The sequence below is a fragment of the Pseudochaenichthys georgianus genome, chromosome 21 (genome assembly GCF_902827115.2).
Source record: "Pseudochaenichthys georgianus chromosome 21, fPseGeo1.2, whole genome shotgun sequence".
Taxonomy (NCBI): Eukaryota; Metazoa; Chordata; class Actinopteri; order Perciformes; family Channichthyidae; genus Pseudochaenichthys; species Pseudochaenichthys georgianus.
Genome location: NC_047523.1, coordinates 2,097,799 through 2,123,009, shown reverse-complemented (window position 1 = coordinate 2,123,009; position 25,211 = coordinate 2,097,799). Strand labels below are relative to the sequence as shown.

The following is a 25,211-nucleotide window of genomic DNA, read 5'->3' as shown; positions in this document are numbered from 1 at the left end:
ATACGGAGTGAAATATACTAGTATTATGAATGGATATAAAGCATTCATATTTGGAAATCGGTCAAAATGGATTGAAATCGGTCACTTCTAAATGTCAGCGCTGGCTGGAAAGACAGTAGTACAAGTTATAAACTATACTCTTCAATCCTGACCATATCGTTTTTATTGCTAACATATTGCGAATGATTGCCCATTCACACATTTATTCGTAGTTGTGTTTGGACCACTTCTCCAATGAAAGTTAAATGTTCAGTCTCATTTCACCTCTGGTGTTGGTGTCCACCTTCTCACAACAGAAATATCCTGTTCTTAAGTTGCTCAATGCTTCCACATGTCTACCAGCTAGGTGTTAACCCTTTCTGTTGGCTCGTTGGTGCTGGGCATGAAGCATAAAGTGCTATTAACGGCTAAGGTTGCACACCAAAACAGAACAACGAGCTGAGAGTAAGTGCAGAGTTGTGTGATCATTCACTGTGGGTCACTATGACAACACCCACCCAGGAAGACAAAGTTAATGAATACTTTTTTTTTATATAGAAATATTAATTAGCGCAGCTTTGAAGCTCTCCAGTGCAGTGGTGAAGCTTGACAAACTGAATATGATGCCTAACATTAACGGAGGCCCAGGAGTTCAGCAATTATCCCCCGGGCGGTGTTGAGAGAGCTTTCCAGATGGACGAGAGGTCTCGCACACTATTAGGCTAAATTCTGACAGGATTAACATAAAAAAAGACAGTGCTGATGACCAACAGTGCACTATACATGCCACTATGACACTAACCACAGTAGCAAAGAATGGAAGAACAGTAAAACCAAATTATTCTATTTCCAATTCAGAATCTGACATTAATCTGCACAACGATTTAAATTGAATTACACCATGAAGGGTTTCTCTCTCCTTCTAGTCCTTTTTCCCAGCTAGTAACCTTTAGAAGTAGTGCACTCCTCATGTAAAATTCAAACGGCCTTGCAGCCAGCAGCGTGGCCTGTTTGTATCCATTTTGCCATGCGTTCCTACCTGGGAGACAGGAGCCGTGGACATCTTGACACGTTGTTGAAACAGAACACTCAGTATGCGGTTTTGCTGCTCCAAGTCAAACACACGGGTCCGCAGCTTCACACACTCCTCTTTCAAGTCCTAGAGGAGGACAAGAATGGACTGATATTACAGAGACCTATGTGTAACTGATGCTAATGTAAGAGTAACAGGACACAATGCTGTGTTCGTAGTGACAGTTCTCTAAAAGCTGGTCTACAGCATTACATTACATTACATTTAGCTGACGCTTTTATCCAAAGCGACGTACAATAAGTGCGTTCGACCAACAAGATACAAACTTGAAGAAAACAGAATCATATAAGTACATCAGGTTTCATAGAGCTAAAACATTTCAAGTGCCACTCAACTGGCTTTAGATAAGCCAGTCCTTTATTAGTATATAAGTGCTTTGTTAATAGTTCTATCGATCGAAGTGGAGTCGAAAGAGATGAGTTTTCAGTCTGCGCCGGAAGGTGTGTAAGCTATCTGCTGTCCTGATGTCAATGGGGAGCTCATTCCACCATTTTGGAGCCAGGATAGCAAACCCACGTGTTTTTGCTGATGGGAACTTGGGTCCCCCTCGCAGTGCGGCAGCAGCGAGCCGTTTGGCTGATGCAGAGAGGAGTGCACGTTCTGGGGTGTACAGGTTAACCATGTCCTGGATTTAGGAAGGGCCAGATCCATTCGCAGCATGGTACGCAAGTACCATTGTCTTGAAGTGGATTCTAGCAGTTACCGGAAGCCAGTGGAGGGAGCGGAGGAGCGGCGTGGTGTGGGAGAATGTAGGAAGGTTGAAGACCAGACGAGCCGCTGCATTCTGGATGAGCTGCAGAGGTCGGATGGCACATGCAGGTAGACCAGCCAGGAGGGAGTTGCAGTAGTCTAGGCGTGAGGTGACGAGAGCCTGGACCAGAACCTGCGTCGCTTTCTGGGTCAGCTGGGGACGCATCCCCCTGATGTTGTAAAGTGTGTATCTGCAGCAGCGGGTTGTAGCAGCGATGTTTGCAGTGAAGGACAGGTTGTTATCTAGGGTCACACCCAGATTCCTTGCAGTCTGAGTCGGGGAAACAACAGAGGTGCCGATGTTGATTGTTAGGTCAAGAGTGGGACAATCTTTTCCCGGAAGAAAAGCAGTTCAGTCTTGTCAAGGTTGAGCTTGAGGTGGTGAGCAGACATCCACTGAGAGATGTCAGCTAGACAAGCAGAGATGCGTGCGACGACCTGGGTCTCTGAGCGGGGAAAGGACAGAATTAATTGAGTGTCGTCAGCGTAGCAGTGGTATGAAAAACAATGCGGGCTAATGACTGATCCAAGTGAGTTTGTGTACAGAGAGAAGAGGAGGGGACCAAGGACAGAGCCCTGAGGGACCCCTGTAGTTAATTGACAAGGGTCGGACTCGGACCCTCTCCAAGTTACCCTGTAGGTGCGGTCTTTGAGGTATGAGGTGAGGAGGGAAAGTGCAGAGCCTGAAACTCCAAGTTCTTGGAGAGTGCGAAGGAGGATCTGATGGTTCACCGTGTTGAATGCAGCAGACAGTTCCAAAAGGATGATGACAGAGGAGAGGGAGGCTGCTTTAGCAGTGTGCAGTTCCTCAGAGACAGCAAGGAGGGCAGTTTCTGTGGAGTGACCTGCCTTGAAACCAGACTGGTGCGGATCCAGAAGGTTGTTCTGATGGAGATAGCAGGAGAGTTGTTTAAAGACAGCGCGTTCAAGTGTTTTAGACAGGAACGGGAGGAGAGAGACAGGCCTGTAGTTTATAACATCAGACGGGTTGAGAGTGGGTTTCTTTAGGAGAGGGTTTACTCTTGCCTCCTTGAGACTGTTTGGAAAGTGACCAGAAGTTAGAGAAGTGTTGATGAAATGGGAGAGAAACGGTAGAATATCAGGAGCGATAGTCTGAAGGAGGTTTGAAGGGATAGGGTCCAGAGGACAGGTGGTAGGGCGGGCAGAGGTAATGAGGGTAAGAACCTCACTTGGAGAGAGACGGGAGAAAGAGGTTAGTGTGTGGGTGAAGGGGGGTCTGGTGACCCAGTGGTGAGTAAAGGTGAGTCAGAAAAAGAAGAGCGAATATCATCAACCTTTTTTTCAATGTAGTTAACAAAGTCGCTTGACAGAATGAAGAAGAACCAGCACCTTACCGTGGTAGAGAGGTTTGTGTGCCCTGATGAACCTGGGGGCTGTGTTGTCTGGAACCTTGTGATCCTAGTAGGGTCTCCCATGGCAAATTGGTCTCAGGCAAGGGGCCAGACTTAGATTGGTTCAAAAGACCTCATGAAAGAAAAACCAGGAAGTGAGGATACCCGGCCCGGAGGAAGCCCGGGGTCCCCTTCTGGAGCCAGGCCCATAAGGAGGACTCGTCGGCGAGCGTCTGGTGGCCGGGCTTGCCATGGAGCCCGGCCGGGCACAGCCCGAAAAGGCAACGTGGGCAACACCTCCGCTTCTCCGTCCCGCGGGCCCACCACCTACGGGAAACAGCGATGGGGTCGGGTGCGCTGCCAGAAGGGTCCCAACGGACCAGACCCGGGCGACAGAAGCTGGCTTTGGGGACGTGGAACGTCACCTCTCTGGGGGGGAAGGAGCCGGAGCTTGTGCGGGAGGTGGAGCATTACCAGTTGGATCTGGTTGGGCTCACCTCTACGCACAGCGTCGGCTCTGGAACCTTACTTCTGGATAGGGGTTGGACTCTCTCTTTGGATTCTTCTCCGGAGTTGCTCAAGGTGTGAGGCGCCGGGCGGGTGTGGGGATACTCACAAGTCCCCGGTTGGGTGCTTCGTTGTTGGAGTTTACCCCAGTGGACGAGAGGGTCGCCTCCCTACGCCTGTTGGTTATGGGGGGGAAAACTCTGACTGTTGTGTGTGCTTATGCACCAAATAGCAGTTCGGAGTATACGGCCTTCTTGGAGACCCTAGAAAGAGTCCTGTATGGGGCTCCTGAAGGGGACTCTTTAATCTTGCTGGGAGACTTCAACGCACATGTGGGCAATGATGGAGACACTTGGAGGGGCGTGATTGGGAGGAACGGCCCCCCTGATCTGAACCGGAGTGGTGGTTTGTTACTGGACTTCTGTGCTAGTCATGGATTGGCCATAACAATCACCATGTTCGAACATAAGGATGCTCATAAGTGTACGTGGTACCAGAGCACCCTAGGTAGAAGGTCCATGATCGATTTTGTTATCGTATCGGACCTGAGGCCGTATGTTTTGGACACACGGGTAAAGAGAGGGGCGGAGTTGTCAACTGATCACCATCTGGTGGTGAGTTGGGTCGAGTGGCCCGGGAAGCCTCTGGATAGACCTGGTAAGCCCAAACGTGTAGTTCGGGTGAACTGGGAACGTCTGGAGGAGGCCCAAGTTCAGGAGGCCTTCAACTCACACCTCCGGCGGGGCTTTTCTGGCATTCCTGTGGAGGTTGGGGACATTGAACCAGAGTGGTCGGTGTTCAAAGCCTCTATTGCCGAAGCCGCGGCGGGGAGCTGTGGTCTCAAGGTCCTAGGTGCCTCAAGGGGCGGTAATCCTCGAACCTCCTGGTGGACACCGGTGGTCAGGGAAGCCGTCCGACTGAAGAAGGAGGCCTTCAGGGATTTGTTATCCCGGGGGACTCCCGAGGCAGTTGCAAGGTACCAACAGGCCCGAAGGGCAGCAGCCTCAGCCCTGCCCGAGGCAAAGCAGCGGGTGTGGGAGAAGTTCGGAGAAGACATGGAAAAGGACTTTCGGGCGGCACCAAAGTTGTTCTGGAAAACTGTCCGACACCTCAGGAGGGGGAAACAGGGGACCATCCAAGCTGTGTACAGTAAGGATGGGACGTTGTTGACCTAAACTGATGTAGTTTTAGGGCGTTGGAAGGAACACTTTGAGGAACTCCTGAACCCGACAACTCCGCCCTCTATGTTAGAGGCAGAGCTGGAGTATGACGGGGGATCAACACCAATCTCCCGGGGGGAGGTCACTGTGGCAAAGCCCCGGGGGTGGATGAGATCCGCCCAGAAATGCTGAAGGCTCTGGGTGTTGAGGGACTGTCATGGTTGACACGTCTCATCAACGTTGCGTGGAAGTCGGAAACAGTACCGAAGGAGTGGCAGACCGGGGTGGTAGTTCCCTTTTAAAAAAGGGGGATCAGAGGTTGTGTGCCAATTACAGAGGCAACACACTACTCAGCCTCCCCGGGAAAGTTTACTCTAAGGTACTCGAAAGGAGGGTCAGGCCGATTGTCGAACCTCAGATTGAGGAGGAACAATGCGGATTCCGTCCTGGTCGTGGAACGACGGATCAGTTTTTTACTCTCGCAAGGATCCTGGAGGGGGCCTGGGAGTACGCTTATCCGGTCTACATGTGTTTTGTAGACTTGGAGAAGGCGTATGACCGGGTTCCCAGGGAGTTACTGTGGGAGGTGCTGCGGGAGTATGGGGTGAGGGGGTCTCTACTCAGGGCCATCCAATCTCTGTACTCCCAAAGCGAGAGCTGTGTCCGGGTCCTCGGCAGTAAGTCGGACCCATTTCCGGTGAGGGTTGGCCTCCGCCAGGGCTGCGCTTTGTCACCAATCCTGTTTGTAATATACATGGATCGGATTTCGAGGCGTAGTCGTGGGGGGGGGGGTCTGCAGTTCGGTGGACTAATGATTGCACCACTGCTTTTTGCAGATGATGTGGTTCTAATGGCTTAATCGGTCTGTGACCTTCAGCACTCACTGGATCGGTTCGCAACCGAGTGTGAAGCGGCTGGGATGAGGAACAGCACCTCCAAATATGAGGCCGTGGTTCTCAGCAGGAAACCGATGGACTGTCCACTCCAAGTAGGGAATGAGTCCTTACCCCAAGTGAAGGAGTTCAAGTATCTCGGGGTCTTGTTCTCAAGTGAGGGAACAATGGAGCGTGAGATGGGCCGGAGAGTCGGAGCAGCGGGAGCAGTACTGCAGTCGCTTTACCGCACCGTTGTGACGAAAAGGGAGCTGAGCCAGAAGGCAAAGCTCTCTGTCTTCCGGGCCATTTTCGTTCCTACCCTCACCTATGGTCATGAAGGATGGGTCATGACCCAAAGAACCAGATCGCTGATACAAGCGGCCGAGATGGGTTTTCTCCGCAGGGTGGCTGGTGTCTCCCTTAGAGATAAGGTGAGAAGTTCGGTCATCCGGGAGGGACTCGGAGTTGAACAGCTCCTCCTTCGCGTCGAAAGGAGCCAGTTGAGGTTGTTCGGCCACCTAGTTAGGATGCCACCTGGGCGCCTCCCTCGGGAGGTGTTCCAGGCACGTCCAGCTGGGAAGAGACCAAGGGGTAGGCCTAGGACCAGGTGGAGGGATTATATCTCTTTGCTGGCCTGGGAGCGCCTTGGGATCCCCCAGTCAGAGCTGGTTGATGTCGCCAGGGAAAAGAAAATTTGGGGCCCTCTGCTGGAACTGCTACCCCCGCGACCCGACCACGGATAAATGGGAGAAGATGGATGGATGGCTTGACAGAAGGGAGGAAGGCGAAGGGGCTCTGGGGGGGTCCAGGAAGGTGGAGAAGATGGAAAATAGTTTTTTAGGATTGGAATAGGAAGATTGGATCTTATCTTGAAAGAAAGTGCTTTTTGCCTGAGAGATCGAAGCAGAGAAAGAGGAGAGGAGAGCCTGATAGGTTAGGAGGTCGTCATGGTGTTTGGATTTCCACCGTTTCCGCTCTGCTGCCCAAAGGATGGTTCTATTAGCACGCAGTGCGTCATTTAGCCAGGGAGCAGGAGGGGACTGACGAGCCTGCCGAGATGTGAGAGGACAGAGAGAGTCCAGAGAGGAAGAGAGAGTCCAGAGAGGATGAGAGAGTAGAGAGGAGAGTTTCCGCAGCAGAGTTTGGAGGCAGGAGTTGGGACGAGTCAGAGGAAGGGAGGGCTGAGAGCACCGATGAGGCAAAGGTAGAAGGGGAGAGGGGGAGAGGGAACGAAGGTTAGGCAGGATGAGAAGAGATTAGTTTGTTATATTTGGAGAGGGGTAGAGAGAATGAAATGAAGAAGAGATCCGAGGTGTGGAGCGGGTTTACAGAGAGGTTAGAAGTAGTGCAGTTCCTTGAGAATATGAGATCAAGGACACTGCCAGCTTTATGAGTCGGTGGGGACGGAGACAGTGAGAAAGCAAAGGCGGTTAACAGAGATGTTAGTTCGTCTATCTTCCCCGTCTGGAGGTTGAAGTCTCCGAGAAGTACAGCGGGAGGGCCAGATTCAGGGATGTGTGAGAGGAGATGATCTAATTCCTCCAAGAAGTCCCCCAATGGTATGCACACCACCACAAGTGTGGATTACAAGTGTGGCTTATTATTGGAATGTTTCTTCATCATTGTTTAGCAATCAGAAGCAAGACTATTAACATTCAAGTCCAAACCATTTTGGTCCATCAAAAGTATTGCCACTTTGGAATTGAACAGATACAAATGGTATGATACGTTTACAGAAATAGTAAATATTGTGTGTTTCTTAACTTGTCCAGCAAACTGGTTGGATGTGCCTCACACAGTTCAGATTCTCAGTATGCTTTGCTGTCAGTGTTAAGGTTAAAGCTCAGAGATATTTTCTATTTTGTCCATCTGCTGGTTTGCAATGACAAACATAGCTTCTTGTGAGAAAATAAAGAGATGTATTACACATGTAATCATACATGACATGCATTATAATGAGAATATAAGATTTTATTTTATTGTCATAGAACATGAGATGAGAAATAAAGTGCTGCTAATCATTGTTATTGTTATTGAGATTCAGTAGAGTCACTAGTTGTGAAGGTCACCATTTCTCTGACTGACTTTAATGGCTGACTGGATGCAGGATGTAGAGATAGACTCACCTTCTGTGTGAGCAGTGCCTGGACCACCTGGTTGGCCACCTTGAAGAGACGTGAAAACAAATATCTTAACATGCATCATGAGTCTGGTCATCAGAGTGGATTTCAGAGGAACTGTGAGAGGCAGAGCGATTGTAAAACAAAGTGAGCCTCTACAAACACCATCTGAGAGAATGAGAGGCATGTAAGGTCCTGTGAGGACACACGGACAGCGGGTTGCATCACAACATCAGATTTAGTAAATTCACACAGCGGCTGCCTGCAATAAGTACATCTAACTTCTCAGCACATCAATAAACCAAAATATAGTCATACAAAACATTTTCTCAAAGTTTGACCTGATCAGTTGCTAATATTTAGAAGGGTTTAATCGCAATAAAATATATGTATTTTTTAAATCATTATGACATCCATATGTTGTGTGAACGTTTTGTTTTTCTTCAGCAAGCAGCTGTGTTATAAGCAGGATAATCTACACAGCTTGTTTTTTTTGATGGTGATGAAAAGTGTGAGTTAATAATAACTACAAGTGTGTGTCGATTCCCCTCCTGACACACTAATAAACACTGATCATGCATTTAACTGGCTGATCTCAGACCGTGTGATATAACTAAGATAATTAGAATGATCAAATGTTTATATTCTTAATCTAAAATGCCTTTTCCCTGTTTCTTATATTTCTGAAGCACCTGCATCTTCTTAATACAGTAAGATGAGCAGCAGCAGCCATGCATCCCACAGCTGGAACCTGAAAGGTCTGTCCTCATCCAGAATATGTAAAATCTCATGGGCAGCAATCTCCATGGTAACAAGCCCATTAGTAAAGCCTGCTTCAAAGATAGAGTGCAGCAGTCTTGGTGGCAGGAGAGGGGGGGATAGAGAGGGGGGTAGGATAGAGAGGGGGGGATAGAGAGGGGGGTAGGATAGAGAGGGGGCGGATAGAGAGGGAGAACGATGGAGAGACATTCAGACACTCTGTTGTCTGTCTTCAAATGGGAATGTCTTCTCCTGCCTCTCCCCATGGACCACACTGTCTTATCCTGCCTCTCCCCATGGACCACACTGTCTTCTCCTGCCTCTCCCCATGGACCACACTGTCTTCTCCTGCCTCTCCCCATGGACCACACTAACCTCACCTGCACCAGAGGGTGGATCTTAACCAGCAAGAGTCTGAGTCCTGACGAACAGATTACCTTGTCTCGCCGGAATTAAAACATTCAAGTTTTTGGAGTTTTATTTTGTATTTATTATTTATTTAAGTATTGCCAGTTCTACACAACCCTCAGAATATTTGTGCACATTTTGTACACAAGCTACCTCCCACTATCTACACATCTTTCCACAGTGCTGCACATATTTTGTTATCATTTGCAATAATATATTTTATGTAGATTTTTGGTACATCCAGATTTGATGTAAATGTATGATACATTTGTGTTGTTTTTCTTACTTGTTGTCTTTGACTGTCTTTATGTATACAACATATACACGAGCAAATTCCTTGTACGTGTACACTTATTTGGCATTAAACCTGTTTCTGATTCTGATTTCTATTTCCTTTTTCCTTCAACACCACTCTCTAGTCGTGTAAGAAAGGAGCCATTCACACACTTTATCTTGATGTTTTAAGGTGTACAAAAAGATAGATGTGAATACTGATGTTTCATCACAGTCCATCCTGGTTACATATATGTGTGTAGAGTGACAATGCTTCCTGCTGCAAATCAGTTCTGACCTAGACTGTATCGTTCTGACAGCAGATACAGCCGGTGGGATATGGGACATTTCCATTAAGATATAAATAGAATACTATGGTTTACATGACAGAATGAGTTTGTGCTGTGAGATCACTCACCTCATCGAGACAGCGTTCATACTGCTTCCTCTGAGTGTCGTTCTCCATGGACAGAGCAGAGTTTTCAGCCTGGACACAAAGCACAGACATGATTACAGTCATTTCCAATTCTGTTAAAAGGTTTTAGAGGTATGGTTTCACATCTCTTCTGGAGTCTAATAAACACGATACATAATATGGTCATACCTTCACAAAATAAATGTGTTATAATACCCATGAGCTTTGATGGTAATATCTCCTCTTACTCAGGCAGAGCAGCAGACAGAGAGATAGATCAAGAGTTTCTCTCCACTCACGCTTTTCAGGTTCACTGGAGGAAGATGGTTCTAAATGAATGGTGCTTTTAATTTCAGGCATCCCAGCTCCATCGCGCAGACCTTCACTGTGTCTGTGCGGCTCACTGCAGGCCCCCCAGGTATAACTCAATTACTGCCAGAGGGTTTGCACCACGGGAAACAAAAACCATTCTGGGAACTCAGGAGGTGACTTTCCACTGAAATGATTAATCCAGTCAATCTGAAAGGCTAGGCCACGTCAGATAGCACTGCAGTGCTGAGGGCAGCTCCTCTGAACAACAGGTTCTCAGACACATCACAGGAGACTGTGTACTGCACCGACTCAATAACAAATGACCTTTCCAAACAACACAACTGCATTATCAACTATGTAATTAAGGAAATACATTTGTTCCCACGTTATGTTTTTGTGATGTATCAAACATTCTTAGAGAGAAAGTCAGGGTGGGTGGATGAGTCAACAAACGTGGGACTTTCACCAAGGACACAGCAGTTTGTGTCAAATATCAAGACAAACGTCAACGTTGAGTTCATTTATATTAAGTTATCTAACAGACATACTCTCTTTAGGCCAAACCATGATGTTTTACTAAACCTAACCTTACCACAATATAACTTACCCAACTACTTTAGTTTTGTTGCCATTTAGTCTTATTTCAATTTGCAATATTATGCACGTTTTTAATACTGCATACTCCATTACCTCCAAACATAATATAGAATCGGTTTGGTTGTATCGGAAACCTCATTTCTTTTCACGATGACAGGCCTGTCCAACTGAACCCAGGTGAAAGGCCAAAGACAAACACCTCAGTATTTCTGGTTCACTGCTGAAATGATACAGAGTATTTCCCAAAAGCGATGGACCACACATCATGTTCTGGCTCAGTCTGTCCTGAGGGAGGGTCAGCCTGAGCGCTGCGCTGCTGGGTGTAAAGGTCCGGGGAGTCCAAGTTATGAGTTTGAACTTTAAGTGTTTGAGCCTTTTACAGTTTGTGCTATGTTAGCTCAGACTTGCTATTTATATACAGTAGCAATACCCAACTCAGCACAATTATTAAACATGTTAGTTACACAGTAGATTCCAGTAAAAACATAAATAAATCATATGTCAATAAACGCACTGTTTTGAATATATTACTTTTTCAGAAAAATATCCCCAATGCAAAAATAAATCACTTGCAAAGTTGTAAATGTTAGGCAGCATGTTTACCGCCATGCTCTCTGATCCTGTTTCCGCACAGTGAACACGGGCGGCACATCAATCAGAGGGGTATTCGTGCTTCAGGAGCAGAGAGGAGTCGGCAGAAAAGGCAGAGCAAGCTCAGTTTGTTTTTATTATTCATCTTTTCACTCTTTCTGTGGTTCTTGGAGCCATTGTGTCTTCATTTGTTACGGTTGATTATACTGAAGGTACCCAAGTGTGCCATAATTACTGCAAGGTAGTTTCAAACTAAGTGGAAAACCTTGTAATGTTTCTCCAGTTGAGCGTTAAAGTTAAATTACAAATGTGGGTAAAATAAAGGCATCCACCATGAAGAGGCAACAGCTCTACAAAATACTGTACATTAAGAATGATCCATTAGTCAAGGAAGTAGAGGAGAACATTGATGTTATTTAAGGCACTTCGTTCCGAAAGTGGTTTTGCAGGCTTTCTTAAGTATTAGTGTATTAGTGTATCAGTATATTAACACACATCCTTTAAAAAAGTGGTATGGACATTGCCCTAACATAAAGGACGTCTCTGAGGCAGTGAGATAAGCTACAACGTCAGCCCAGCTTTCTTACATTTATATTTATTTACATGTTGGCAAATTGGCACGGTACCACTTTACAATAAGACTACCCTTATAAAGGATTCATAAAGGGTTATTAATTAGGCTGTCTATTATTTAAACAACTCTTTTTATTGGGTTCTTTTATTTGGGGTTAAGTACATTGTCAGAATAAGTGAGACATGGATTTAACTTCTGTTAGACAGCTATCATACTGAATAAATATTTACTGTGAATGTATGCAAACATGTATTCTTTCACACACATATACGGGTATTGGGCCGAGCGCGACACCGTACTTCCGGTATCCGCCGTTTTACGCGAGGTGCAAGCAGCCGTACACCGTCTAGGTGTTGCTAAGCTTCCTGTACTGAATATCATAGTCTATTGCCTTAATCAATATAGTCAACTCTAAAATACCACATATGCATTGGCATGATAATATTATTGTGACAGGTGGGGTATTCACTTGGTGTTTCCAGAAATTAGACGTAGATGCAGCCAAAATCGACGAAGGCCACTTTCGAGGGTCGTTTTTCCATACATCTGCAGGCAGTCAGTAAGGGCAATCTGACAACCCACACAGCTCTAGTTTACGCTGGTAACGACCTAGAGCACACCCCTCAAGTCCAGAGATGTAATCCGAAGACATGCAGCGATTTCTTCGGTCGTTAATTCAGAAAAAAAACCTAGTGCGCTCTGCCTGGCTACTTTAGCTAGCTGTTTACATTAGCACCTCCAGGAAATTAGCACCTCCAGGAAAATGGCGTATTTATATATATATATATATATATATATATGGCACGTGTTGCATTGTGGGTAGCTCGTGACGTCACTGTGTGTGAAAGAATGGCATATGGCTGTCTAACAGAAGTTAAATTAATTTCTCACCAGTGTTGGGTGTAACCATGGGTGTAACGCGTTACAGTAATATATTACTTTTTGCTGTAACAAAAGTAATGTAACGCATTACTAATGACATGTGGGTAATATATTACCCGTTACAATGCTCAGTAACGCAGTGACAACACATTTTAACCCAAAATGTACCCGCCTGTACAGTGGGGTTAGGCGGTCATTTTGCAGCTCGTGGTATAGAAATAGACAATGGCTAGAATATTCATGTGAAAATAGCAACCTGATCTCACCAGAATGCGTGACTCCACCACGACTCCTTAACACCACAATGCGTGGTGGAGTCACGAACTTTGTTACATTTACGTGTCGGCACCACGCAAACAAGCCCAATGTAAAGTGAATGAGGCTCCTTTGTCGTGGTGCACACACGCATTTCTACAACGTCCTGCAGTGAGCTTTTATTCTATAAAACGTTTTTAAAATCTACTTTATAGCTTGTAGTAACTCACGGGAGGCTTCTTTTATTTTATTTGTATTCATAATAATTTTTATTTTTCGTCAGAATGTATTATGGTGCATTAGTTACGAATTTTTGGTCTCAAAAAACAGTGCATTGTGTGTAATACAACTGTGATTTTTATTACATTAGTTAGTTTTTAAGGAAGGCCAGAGCTTCAGCTGTGTCAAATAGATTGTTCCCTTTAGTTAACGTTTTTTAAAAGAACATTATATTCCCCTTTATTGTATTACGGAGAGCAATGTGAGCATCCATTCCCATTGGATAACGCAGGATTTTACACCCGGAAGTAAGTATACTCTTTACTGTTGATTGATTTTACAGTGCTATCTGCATTACTCATCAACTAAAAAACACCAGAGTATCCTTGTTGATTACACAACATTGATTGGTTTAAATTGTGTACAATGCTTTTGTAATTTCCCCCTTCGATTCGGAGAAACAAATATTTGTTCAGTTTAGGATGGCCGAAGACACTACACTACCCAGAATCCTCAGCTATTGTCTGCGTTGCCTTAAGCTCTGTGATTGGTTGACTGCATTCCATATGAAAAAAACGTTTTGTAAAAGATAAATCATACTTTTTTCAGCAGTGCTTGCTTTACTCTTTGAAAGTCATCACATGAATGCATTGTAATAAATGGTTTGGCTGCATTAAATATTACACATCTGTCTTAGTTCTGTATTTGTATTTATCTACAGAGATCTGGCTCAGAATAGACCGGAAACTATTCTTTTACCGTTCTGTTTTAATTTCACAATAAAGTTAGTAGTAATAATTTGTTTTGATATTATTGTTTTTTATTAACTACTCATGTTAAGACCATCTTTTCTGTGTTGCTGTGGGTTTTTCCATCGCTTTTGTGTTACAAATATCAAAACAATAACTAAATATATCCGTCGTAAACTAAACCAGAAACAGCAGTATATTTTATTTTGTTAACACTGTAAACTTGACAGATTTTTAACCCAAACCACCTACTGGTTAAAGCACGTTATTACACGTTTGGAGTAATATTGAAATCTTGAAAAGGGATGTCCAAAATAGCAATTATATACAGTTTTTAATTAATTTGTAGAGAATAACGAGTAATGTATATACTTTATAGGGATCTGCAGACACATATTTAGTCTTCTCAAGCACCAACAATCATTACATTACATTACATTGCATTTAGCTGACTCTTTTATCCAAAGCGACTTACAATAAGTGCGTTCGACCAACAAAATACAACCTTGAAGAAAACAGAATCATAAAGTACATCAGGCTTCATAGAGCCAAAACATTTCAAGTGCTACTCAACTGGCTTTAGATAAGCCAGTCCTCCAATCAAATATCTCTCCTGATTGTTGGCACTTGACAATCACCTTCCCTGAATTTTACTCAGGTGTAACTAAAGTCTGCTTTAAGGGTTGTTTATATTTCACATCATTAATCAGAATCTGTAAAGTAACTAAAATAAATGTAGTGGAGTAAAAATACCAGGTTAACCTTAAAGAAAACCCTCAGGATTATAAAAGACCCCCATCACCCCAGCCACAAACTGTTCTCTCTGCTGCCGTCTGGCACAACAGCCGCATTCTAGGAGAGGATGTGGCTGCTGTGGAGGACTACAGTACCTGGGAGTGCACTTATGGGCTGAACTGGAGGATCAACACTGACACTAGGAGACGTTCGATTCCTGTTTTGAATAGTGTGCCATCGATGGGTTTCATTCCATTTCAAAATGCTGTTTGTCGCTCAGCGTAAACTTCAACATTGTCAAGCAAAGCACATGGTGTAGTCCCAAACGATAGCTGAGGATTCTGGGTAGTGTAGTGTCTTCGGCCATCCTAAACTGAACAAATGTTTGTTTCTCCGAATCGAAGGGGAAAATTACAAAAGCATTGTACAAAATTTAAATCAATCAATGTTTTGTAATCAACAAGGATAATCTGGTGTTTTTTAGTTGATGAGTAGTGCAGATGGCACTGTAAAATCAATCGACAGAGAATACTTACTTCCGGGTGTAAAATCCTGCGTTATCCAATGGGAATGGATGCTCACATTGCTCTCCGTAATACAATAAAGGGGACATGATCCAATCGGAATATAATGTTCTTTTAAAAAACGTTAACTAAAGGGAACAATCTATTTGACACAGCTGAAGCTCTGGCCTTCCTTAAAAACAAACTAATTTAATAAAAATCACAGTAGTATTACACACAATGCACTGTTTTTTTGAGAACAAAAATTCGTAAATAATGCACCATAATACATTCTGTTGAAAAATAAAAATTATTATGAATACAAATACAATAAAAGAAGCCTCCCGTGAGTTACTACAAGCTATAAAGTAGATTTTAAAAACGTTGTATAGAATAAAAGCTCACTGCGGGACGTTGTAGAAATGCGTGTGTGCACCACGACAAAGGAGCCTCATTCACTTTACATTGGGGTTGTTTGCGTGGTGCCGACATGTAAATGTAACAAAGTTCGTGACACCACCACGCAATGCGGTGTTAAGGAGTCGTGGTGGAGTCACGCATTCTGGTGAGATCAGGTTGGAAAATAGTGCCATATTCTGCCAACACACTCTCACTCCCTAAGCGTCCAATAGCGACGTTTGGTCAGTGTCCGTGGCGTCCAATTGTGACGCTCCTAGGCTCCTTCAGCGTCATAAAGGGACGCAAATAGCTTTCAACTGATTGCAATGTATTCCCATCTGCGTCGGGATTTGACGCTCATGGAAGCACGGCATTCGTTTATGCCGGCTGCCCTTAAAGGCAATGTGAGCATCCATTCCCATTGGATAACGGAGAATTGTACACCCGGAAGTAAGTACTCCTCTTACTGTCGATTGATTTTACAGTGATATCTGCACTACTCATCGACTAAAAAACACCAGATTATCCTTGTTAATTACACAACATTGATTGGTTTAAATTGTGTGCAATGCTTTTGTATTTTTCCCCTTCGATTTGGAGAAACAAATATGTTTTCTGAGTAAAGGATGGCAGAAGACACTACACTACCCAGAATCCCCAGCTATCGTTTGGCCTACACCATGTGCTCTGTTTGACAAACCCCGTGTCTATGTCACGTGATCTTCAAATTTCTCCCTGCAGAAAAAGAAAACATGGCCGAAATTCGTTTTATTCTCGGTAGAAAATGCCTGTTTTAAAGTTAGTTTGGCCATTAAAATGCGTTTTGATGTCATTTGATGCGAGAAATATGAGTTGTTATCTCAGATTATGTGTGCAGTGGATGTACATGATCTTTAGTTTGCTAGTTATTACGAAGATTACTTCAGGAAATCGCGACGTTTTCATTGTTACCAAGGTGGTTGCTAGGGACGCTGCTATCGATATTATTTCTGTTATGTTGTGTAACTGTTTAATGGTGTTATCTTTATTGCTACCCCCTTCCCCGTCAATGAATAGTGTTGGTCCACAGCCTAAACATATTAGTTTAACAAAATCCGCATCTAAAGATAGCCTACGTTATTTCCCCCCTGTGCAATTCCAGTCTCACATCTCAGAGCACATCGTCATTAACAAATACCGGAAACAGACCAAAATAATAATAATACCTTATTCCGAGTGTGCTTGCTTTTCTCTTTGAAAGTCATCACATAACGGCATTGTAATACACGGTTCGGCTGCATTACATATTACATATCTGTCGTAGTTCTGTATTTATAGAGCCCTGATGAGAAGACAAACATGAGGAACTGAAAACGTGACGTGGATCATAAATATATCAGCTATTAAACAACATCTTACATTTCTTTTCACACAATACGTCTCCTTGCAGTATCAACACTAATTCGGCTCACTTTTATATTTGATCCAATTGGTAGATGGGCTGTATTTACACCATAAAGGTGCACAGCTGATATAAAGGGACACCTGGTGGTTAAAGCATGTTATTGAATTTCAATATTTTTATTATTAGATATTAATACGATCCCTATAAAGTATATTCATTACTCGTTATTCTCTACTAATAGTTCATTAAAGACTGTATATAATGACTATTTTGCACATCCCTTTCAAGATTTCAAGATTTTCTAAGGTTTATTGACATATCATATCGGCCTACACAACTGTGGTGTAGTTCTGCACTGAATGAAAAACTTGGGTTGCAGGTTCCTCAATAGTGCATTACAAGACATCTATCAATATTTGTGCATACCTCCAGCAATGTTAACTATGTTGAAGCACTTATTTTAACTGATATTATACATAATGTATTACTCTTATAAGATGTATGTAGATATTTCATCTCCGGCCTTGTCAGGTATTGAACAATCAATAAATAAAGAACACAGAATTGTTGAATATAAAACACAGAATTTATGTGATTATACTAAATGATTTTCAAATAAACACAACTGCATATTTAACTGTTACACATGCTGATGTAACGCAAATGTTCCAACTTGGGATCAATAAAGTATATCTTATCTTAAGCTGATCGATGGCTACTGCCATATTTGCAAAATGTGCCTCTGAACCTTGACAAGTGCATGTTTTAGGCTTATCAATGAATGTAATGTAATGTTATCACAGGGGTCACACACATAAGACCAGCTGTTAAATAAAGCTCTTCTGACCTTAGCTGGCATGTGGGTATATATATTAATACTGCCCATATTGGGCACAAGCAATTTTCACCCATTTATTAATTATATGTTTTAAATGTGAGTGTTTCCTGTCCCCTAAACCTCCAGGGATGTACACAGTTTAATACTGGCAACTTCTTATTATGGGAAATACGAAAACGTCTTTTAAAACTACAACTCCCAGTAGAGACGTGCCATAGAGAACATGTTGCGAAACAGAATAGCCAGCATGTGTAGTTCTGGGGACGGGGTGGGGGAGGGGGGACGCGGTGGACCCGTTCAAATCCAGTTTTGGACAGTCTGCCGTGGTTCCATCCCATTTCAAGTGCTGTTCGAGAATCGGCTTAACCCTCGGAGCACACTCTCCAATCACAGAGCTTGAGGACTATCACGGGGTTTGTCAAGAGCACATGGTGTAGTCCAAACGATAGCTGGGGATTCTGGGTAGTGTAGTGTCTTCTGCCATCCTTTACTCCTGGGAATGGACGCTCACATTACCTTTAAGGGCAGCCGACATAAACGAATGCCGTGCTTCCATGAGCGTCAAATCCCGCAGCAGATGGGAATACATTGCAATCAGTTGAAAGCTATTTGCGTCCCTTTATGACGGTGAAGGAGCCTAGGAGCGTCACAATTGGACGCCACGGACACTGACCAAACGTCGCTATTGGACGCTTAGGGAGTGAGAGTGTGTTGGCCATGCCTGTAGAAATGTTGGGTAAAAAATAATGCATACAATAGCACAGATGCCTTCACCACAAATGGCAACAAAACTATCTCATATCCTAAGCTTATCAACAAGCAGTGGCGGCCGGCCCATAGGGGAGCTAGGGGCGCCACCCCCCCTCTTCCCACATGTTTGATTGTCATTAAAAATTAAAAATAATAAAATATATTTAAAAAAATTAATATTTTTTTTATTTATTATTTTTAATGAACAAGGTAAATATTATATAGTTGGTATCAGTAAATGTATAATCTACAATAAAATCTCGTTTAAAATTGTTTTACGATGTCTAAAGGTACTGATAAGTCACATGTTTCCTGCCTGGCCGCAGCGTGTATCATTACCCTCTCTCGTCCGGGCGGTAGAAAGGACCCTCAGCCAGAGCAGCAGCAGCCAACAAGCTGACTGTTGCTATCTGTAAACTATGCCGCCGAAACATAATTTCAGCCAATCAGTGTCGTCAGATCTGATGCTCAAAGGGCGCCCTGTCAGCACCCAGGCCTGTGTGTCTGTGAGTTGTTTGGACTCGTATCCAAGGTGACGCTACAGTAGTTGTCGAGGATGGCTGCGTCTGCAGGTGGAGACTCCGGTGCTAGTGGATCGCAGGAGCTGTAGATTAACATGTACATGCTTATTGTAGTTGTAAGGGCAATGCCTGTAGCGCCATGGAGCATATGTGACCTGCTCTATCGAAATCAGTCGCATTGACCCGAAGACACATTTTGAGTTGTATACCCTGCTGGAAAGAGGAGATTCCTAGCTTTCTTATGATATCAGGATTGTTTTTGTGCTCCAAATATTAAGCGAAATATGTCACATTATATAATGACTGTCACCGAGTCATCATTTTGAGAAAAAGGCCTTCAAAGTTTCCTCTTCTCTGGAATCCATCGATCTGATTGATTATTAGCGGAGCAAATGATCAAAGTAGTAACGGAGGGAAGATATTTTCGTTTGGATTACTGGTCTGGGGGAAGCTCGCGAGTGTGTGTGTGGATACGTGTGTGTGTGTTTGTGTAATTTTGCATTTGTGTGTATTGTGTTTGTTTCCCGGGGAAAACCTGTTGTTGTGCCTGCTGTGACGTTGAGTTACTCCGTTCTCCGCTTGTATTTATGCCGCTACAAGCTTCAAAGCTGCATTTATCATCTGAATTTGCCGAAACAAGTTTAATATTCTGAAAGCCAAGACTTTGTTTATTTGAAATCAGATGAAAACAAACTGTAACGGACCCTGCCGTGTTATCTATGATTACTATACTGTTACATTCATAATGTCAGCCGGAGGGAGGGGGGGGCGGCACTGCGGAAGAGCAGATTTCCTGTCATCTTCCCTTTACAAGCTTAAAGAATGTATTTATCGTGTGAGTTTGGAAATAAAAGTTTCATATTCTGAAAGCCAAGACTTTGTTTGTTTAAAATCAAACAAAATACCCACACCCCGAAAAAATAGTTTTTTACGCAAATCCACGTTTATTTTTAAATTAGCCGTTGCGACTTCCGACTGATTTCGATATATGTGTGGGCTGGACCTGTATTTTACAGGAAAGGAGTGAGCAGAGGGTGGAGTTGTCGATTCTTGTTCAGTTTTCATCTTCCTCACCCTCTCAAACTTTGAGTTGCGCGCGCTGCTAAAGAGACGTGCTACCATGGAAACCAAACAATGGTGTAGCTGTATTAAAGTGGAAACAGTCGTGAGTAAATCTGATTTTGTCAGAAATCTGGAGAAATGCGGGAGAAATATGACCCCGGGAGGAAACTGGGAGAGGGCAATGAAATCGGGAGTCTCCCCCCCCCCCCCTCTAACATCACCAGAAGTCATAATTTAAGGGGTCATTTCTCAAATATTTCTTCCGGGGGTTAGGATTGCTGTTGCCGGCCACTATTCAGGGTTCATACACTTTTTCACCAATGATTTTCAATGACTTTTCAATGACTTCTCAATGACCTTTACCTAATTTTCCATGACCAAAAAAAAATGACCACTGAAAATGGTTTATTTGAACATGGAACAGGAAAATAAGGTCTGCATATGAAACATGTGGTGCCTATCTAAAACAAATCAAATAGTAGGCTTACTAGCTTCTACTCGCTAAAGCAACTGCAGTCAGGGAGGCAAAGTCATCAGGTATGAAAAAGGTGACAAGGACCCGACCCCTGACCCCACGGAATATCGGTTTAGGAATAACAGAGGAGTTTAGCAGTCAGAACAACTAAAGCAGCAGGTAATAATAACAGAAGCGCCAAAGAGTCACATCTAATAGAAATATATAAAAGCTTTTATTTTAATTGTGTAACAGTCAGTTTATCATTCTGGCAGCACTGTTGAGTAAATGTATTTTCATGCCTCTGTGCAACGCTTAGTCTTTCTATCTGTATAGCCAGTGGTGTAAAGTAACTAAGTTCATAAACTCAAGTACTATACTTGGGTACAATTTTGAGATACTTGTACTTTAAGTATTTCAATGTTTTGCTACTTTGTTCTTCTTCTCCTCTACAGTTCAGAGGTACATGGTGTACTTTCCCTCCACTACATGTATTTAATACCTTTAGTTACTTCACAGATCTGGATGAATGATGTGAAATATAACCAAGTGTTGAATCAGACTTTATCTGAGATCTGAGTACTTCTACTTTTATTAAGTACAATATCTGAGTACTTATACTAAAGTACAAGATCTGAGTACTTCTACTTTTACTCAAGTACAAAATCTGAGCACTTCTACTTTTACTCAAGTACAAGATCTGAGTACTTCTACTTTTACTCAAGAACAAGATCTGAGTACTTCTACTTTTATTAAGTACAAGATCTGAGTACTTCTACTAAAGTACAATATCGGAGTACTTCTACTTTTAATCAAGTACAAGATCTGAGTACTTCTACTTTTACTCAAGTACAATACCTGAGTACTTCTACTTTTACTCAAGTACAAGATCTGAGTACTTCTACTTTTACTCAAGTACAATATCTAAGTACATCTACTTTTACTCAAGTACAAGATCTGAGTACTTCTACTTTTACTCAAGTACATGATCTGAGTACTTCTACTTTTACTCAAGTACAAGATCTGAGTACTTCTACTAAAGTACAAGATCTGAGTACTTCTACTTTTACTCTAGTAAAAGTATATCTATACTTATACCACCTCTGTTTATAGCCTATGAAAAAAACTATTAGAAAACGAAGGCTAAAGCTAACGTTAGCAGATAGTGACAATGTATGCTAGCTAGCTAGCTCAACGATTCCTTAAATAATATTGCGACAGAAAAACGTTTCAGTTCACATCACGCTCTGCTCTGAACACCTGAGCGGCCCGTTCTAACAGCTGTTCACCAGCGGTGCAGTCTGTGCCAGTGACTCCGCACAGTTAACGAACGCACCGTAGATAGTGTAGCTGACCCTCATCCCGGAGCAGCAGAGTTCAGCCGACAGGCAGGAAGTCTCGAGCACACAGCTTCATATATTACAAAATAACACCATGCGCGTCATGATGGCACATAACAGCACGCGATCGCAGATTATTTCGGTGATTAGATAAAATGTAAATTATATTTGACGCAACTTTAGTTACATTTCCATGACTTTTCCAAAACTTTGGGAAAAATATTGTTTTCCATAACTTTTTGGAATTTGCATTTCCATGACTTTTCCAGGTTTTCAATGACCGTACGAACCCTGACTATTGCTCATGTAAACCTGCTACTGCTGCACCCCCTGTAATCTCAGAGGCACCCTGAGTCATTTTGTTCTGGAACCGGGCCTGTACACGGCCACATACTAAACACACTACAGAGCCCATTCCGTGTCCTGTTAGTGTTCACTTCCTGTCTGCCTTCTTCTTGTGATTTATCTGACGTCCAGCGCTCCGTCTTTTAACGTCTTTTCCTTTCTCTTTCTTGATCCTCCTTAGCAACCTTCATTAGAGTCCTTGACAGTGGTCTGTACTGCTGGATTGTCACATGTTAAGAATTTACAATCAGAATCGAGTATTCAACTAAGCCGTGTAATACAAGTTGTTAGTAGCCTTAAGGGCCTACACAGTTGTTATGCTATACCACATTGCCCTTCACTGGATGTATAATGAGCTGCACTAAACTATATTTCAGCATTTAAAACACCTAGCCATTCTTTTGCGGTTATTTTGGTGAAAGTAACTAAAAAGTAACTACAAAGTAGTGTAACTCATTACATTTCACAGACAGTAATATTGTAATGTGCTTATTACTTTCAAAAGAGAGTAATAAGTAATATGTAATATATTACATTTTGGAAGAGACTTGCCCAACACTGTTTCTCACTTATTCTGACAATGTACTTAACCCCAAATAAAAGAACCCAATCAAAAGAGTTGTTAAATAATAGTGAAGTCACGTTGTAATAACAATAACTCATCTCTCTCGAGTTTTCTTTTTGAGCTTTGCTAAAAGCCACTGTGTCAAGTGTCCTACTTGGGTTGCCGTACGGAGTTGTCCAATATGAAGGACCATCTCGTACATGCACAGTACAGATCGGGCAGGGGGACAGATCGGGTAGTGACAACCACAAACCGACTGAACAGATTACCCAAGATCCTCAGCTTGAAGCTGTTGATTTGATGTTTTAGCCGCAATGCACATTGGGATATGGTGTTAATATATATGGTATCCGGAAAAAAAATGCAGAGTTTAGGATGGCCGAAGGACTACACTACCCATAATCCCCAGCTATCGTTTGGGACTACAGTCCCGTTGACATACCCCGTGAATTAATCTTCAAGCTCTAGGATTGGATGTTGGAGTGGCAGTGCGCCAAGGTTACGCCGAGCGTCAAAGCTCTTTGAAATGGAACAAAACCACGACAGACTATGAGGAACACATTTTTTCAACTCGAGCGTCAAAATCGTGTGACGCGTTCTCGCGGTAGTCAATCAGCAGTGAGGATCTCAGCCACTGACGTTGAATCAGAAAACCAAAACATCAGCCGTTAGCTGTTAGCACTCAGAGCTCACAACTCCTCATATCTGGTTAGAAACTGGACAAAAGTTAAACATGAACAAAACACAGACTGTCTGTGTAATGGCGAATACAGTCGCTGCTTTATTTCTGTCTTTAGGACGTTGTTGTTGTTAGTTTGGACGGAGAAGCTACAACGTTAGTTAAAAGGTTTTTCGCCTGCCGTCTTGTCTGCAGACTCGTCAAAGCATTAATTCATGGTTTTTACTAACCGGTATCAGTATGTTTTTACTTCGACATCATTTTGAAACATGTATTGCAATTAAATCACGGTAAAATATGTTAATTTTGTTGTAGTTGGTTTCCACCACAGTATTTACATGGATATAAGCCCCGCCCCCTCTCCAGCACGCCCTGTTTGAATGACAGGAGTAAACACAGCTGACAGCCGCGGTGAAACTCTAAGAAATGAATATTCGTATCTTCGAGATCTTAACAGTGTGAGGGGCACAAAGGCCATGGTGGCCGTAGGACGTACAATTATTTGTGGGGCATAACGGCCAGACCGAAGGGAAACGACGGCCATGACCTTCATGTCCGCCATGAAATTCCTACCCTGGTTACAGTCCTTTGTTTCAATATTTTTTTTTATTTAGAGTATTTGTTTTAGTAACTTTAAGTGACTATTTAATTAAAAAACATAAACAGTATTTGCTTTTATAAGGTAATGAACAGTTTAATCTCCGCTGTACATCCGGGTCTCTGATTTGATGTAGTTCAAATAAATCGTAATATTGTTTGTTTTTTTGGAGGGGGGGGGTCCCTGGTCAGTGTTACGGGGGCCTTAACCCCTCCTGAAATGAAAATGTTCTGATCATTTTCCTATGAGGAGTTAGCAAAAGTGTGCCCAAAATGCATCATTCTTCAATATGTCCGACTTCCTGGGGGGCAGGGTTTCCGCTAGGATTTTTTCTTGCCAGACAAATTTGAAACTTACCGGTCATGTTTCAATAATAATAATAAGAATTGTGTAGCAGAGTTTCCGTTAGCAGGTAATTACTGGACTATGACCGGATATGCTGATGTTTAAAACTCAGGTCATGGGGCTCATTTTTATATTGCTTTAGTTTATAATCGTAACAGATCGAAAAGTTCCGATTCATTTTTCAATAAATGATTCCACAAACAAGAAACAACATAATTATTACATTCAAGCAAACTACTTATAGTAGATGAAGTACATTATTCAAAAGTTTACATTAACTTTGGATAATAACACGGGAGAAACGGATCCTCTCTCTCTCTCTCTCTCTAGAGGCTTCTCAATACTCAAATTTCCCCTCCTGGACTCCTGGACTCCTCGGTCCTCCGGTAGTGACCCGGAAATGAATTTCAGTGCGCCATTTTGAAGGACGTCTCATTTCTCTAAATGCAAACCGAGGACCGAGGATCGAGGATCGAGCGTCGAGGAGGCTCTCTGGAGGAGCTATAACCGAGGATACACTGATGGTTCCTCCACGGCTCCTCCGCGGATGCATTTCCGGGATCGGTGGAGGCGTGACGCACGGCCGGACTTATCTCAGCCAATGACAGCTCTGCATGCATCCCCTGGATATTATTTTAGAACCTGCTCTCATCGCAACGCGATGTTTACAGTGAGAACAGCTGTGAGGTCCTGCAGAAAGCAGAGCAGTGTGTAAAATAAATATCACTCAGTATAACAGGCCTACTCTCTTTATTTGCTTTAGTTTAGTAGTTATCTACAAACAAAGAGTCGATATTTTTCTAAACCCATTTAGTGCTTCACA

General features: G+C 43.1%; 1 protein-coding gene across 1 annotated transcript in view; it reads right to left on the bottom strand.

Moving 5' to 3' along the window:
• Window positions 1-25,211, bottom strand: part of LOC117466473 (nck-associated protein 5-like) — a 156,694-nt gene that overhangs the window by 96,305 nt on the left and 35,178 nt on the right. Inside the window, exons 5-7 of the mRNA XM_071207061.1 lie at window positions 9,695-9,763; window positions 7,843-7,881; window positions 1,019-1,138 (exon numbers count right to left, since the gene is read on the bottom strand). Of these exons, the coding sequence (XP_071063162.1) occupies window positions 1,019-1,138; window positions 7,843-7,881; window positions 9,695-9,763 (228 nt within the window). The remainder of the gene's footprint in view (window positions 1-1,018; window positions 1,139-7,842; window positions 7,882-9,694; window positions 9,764-25,211) is intronic.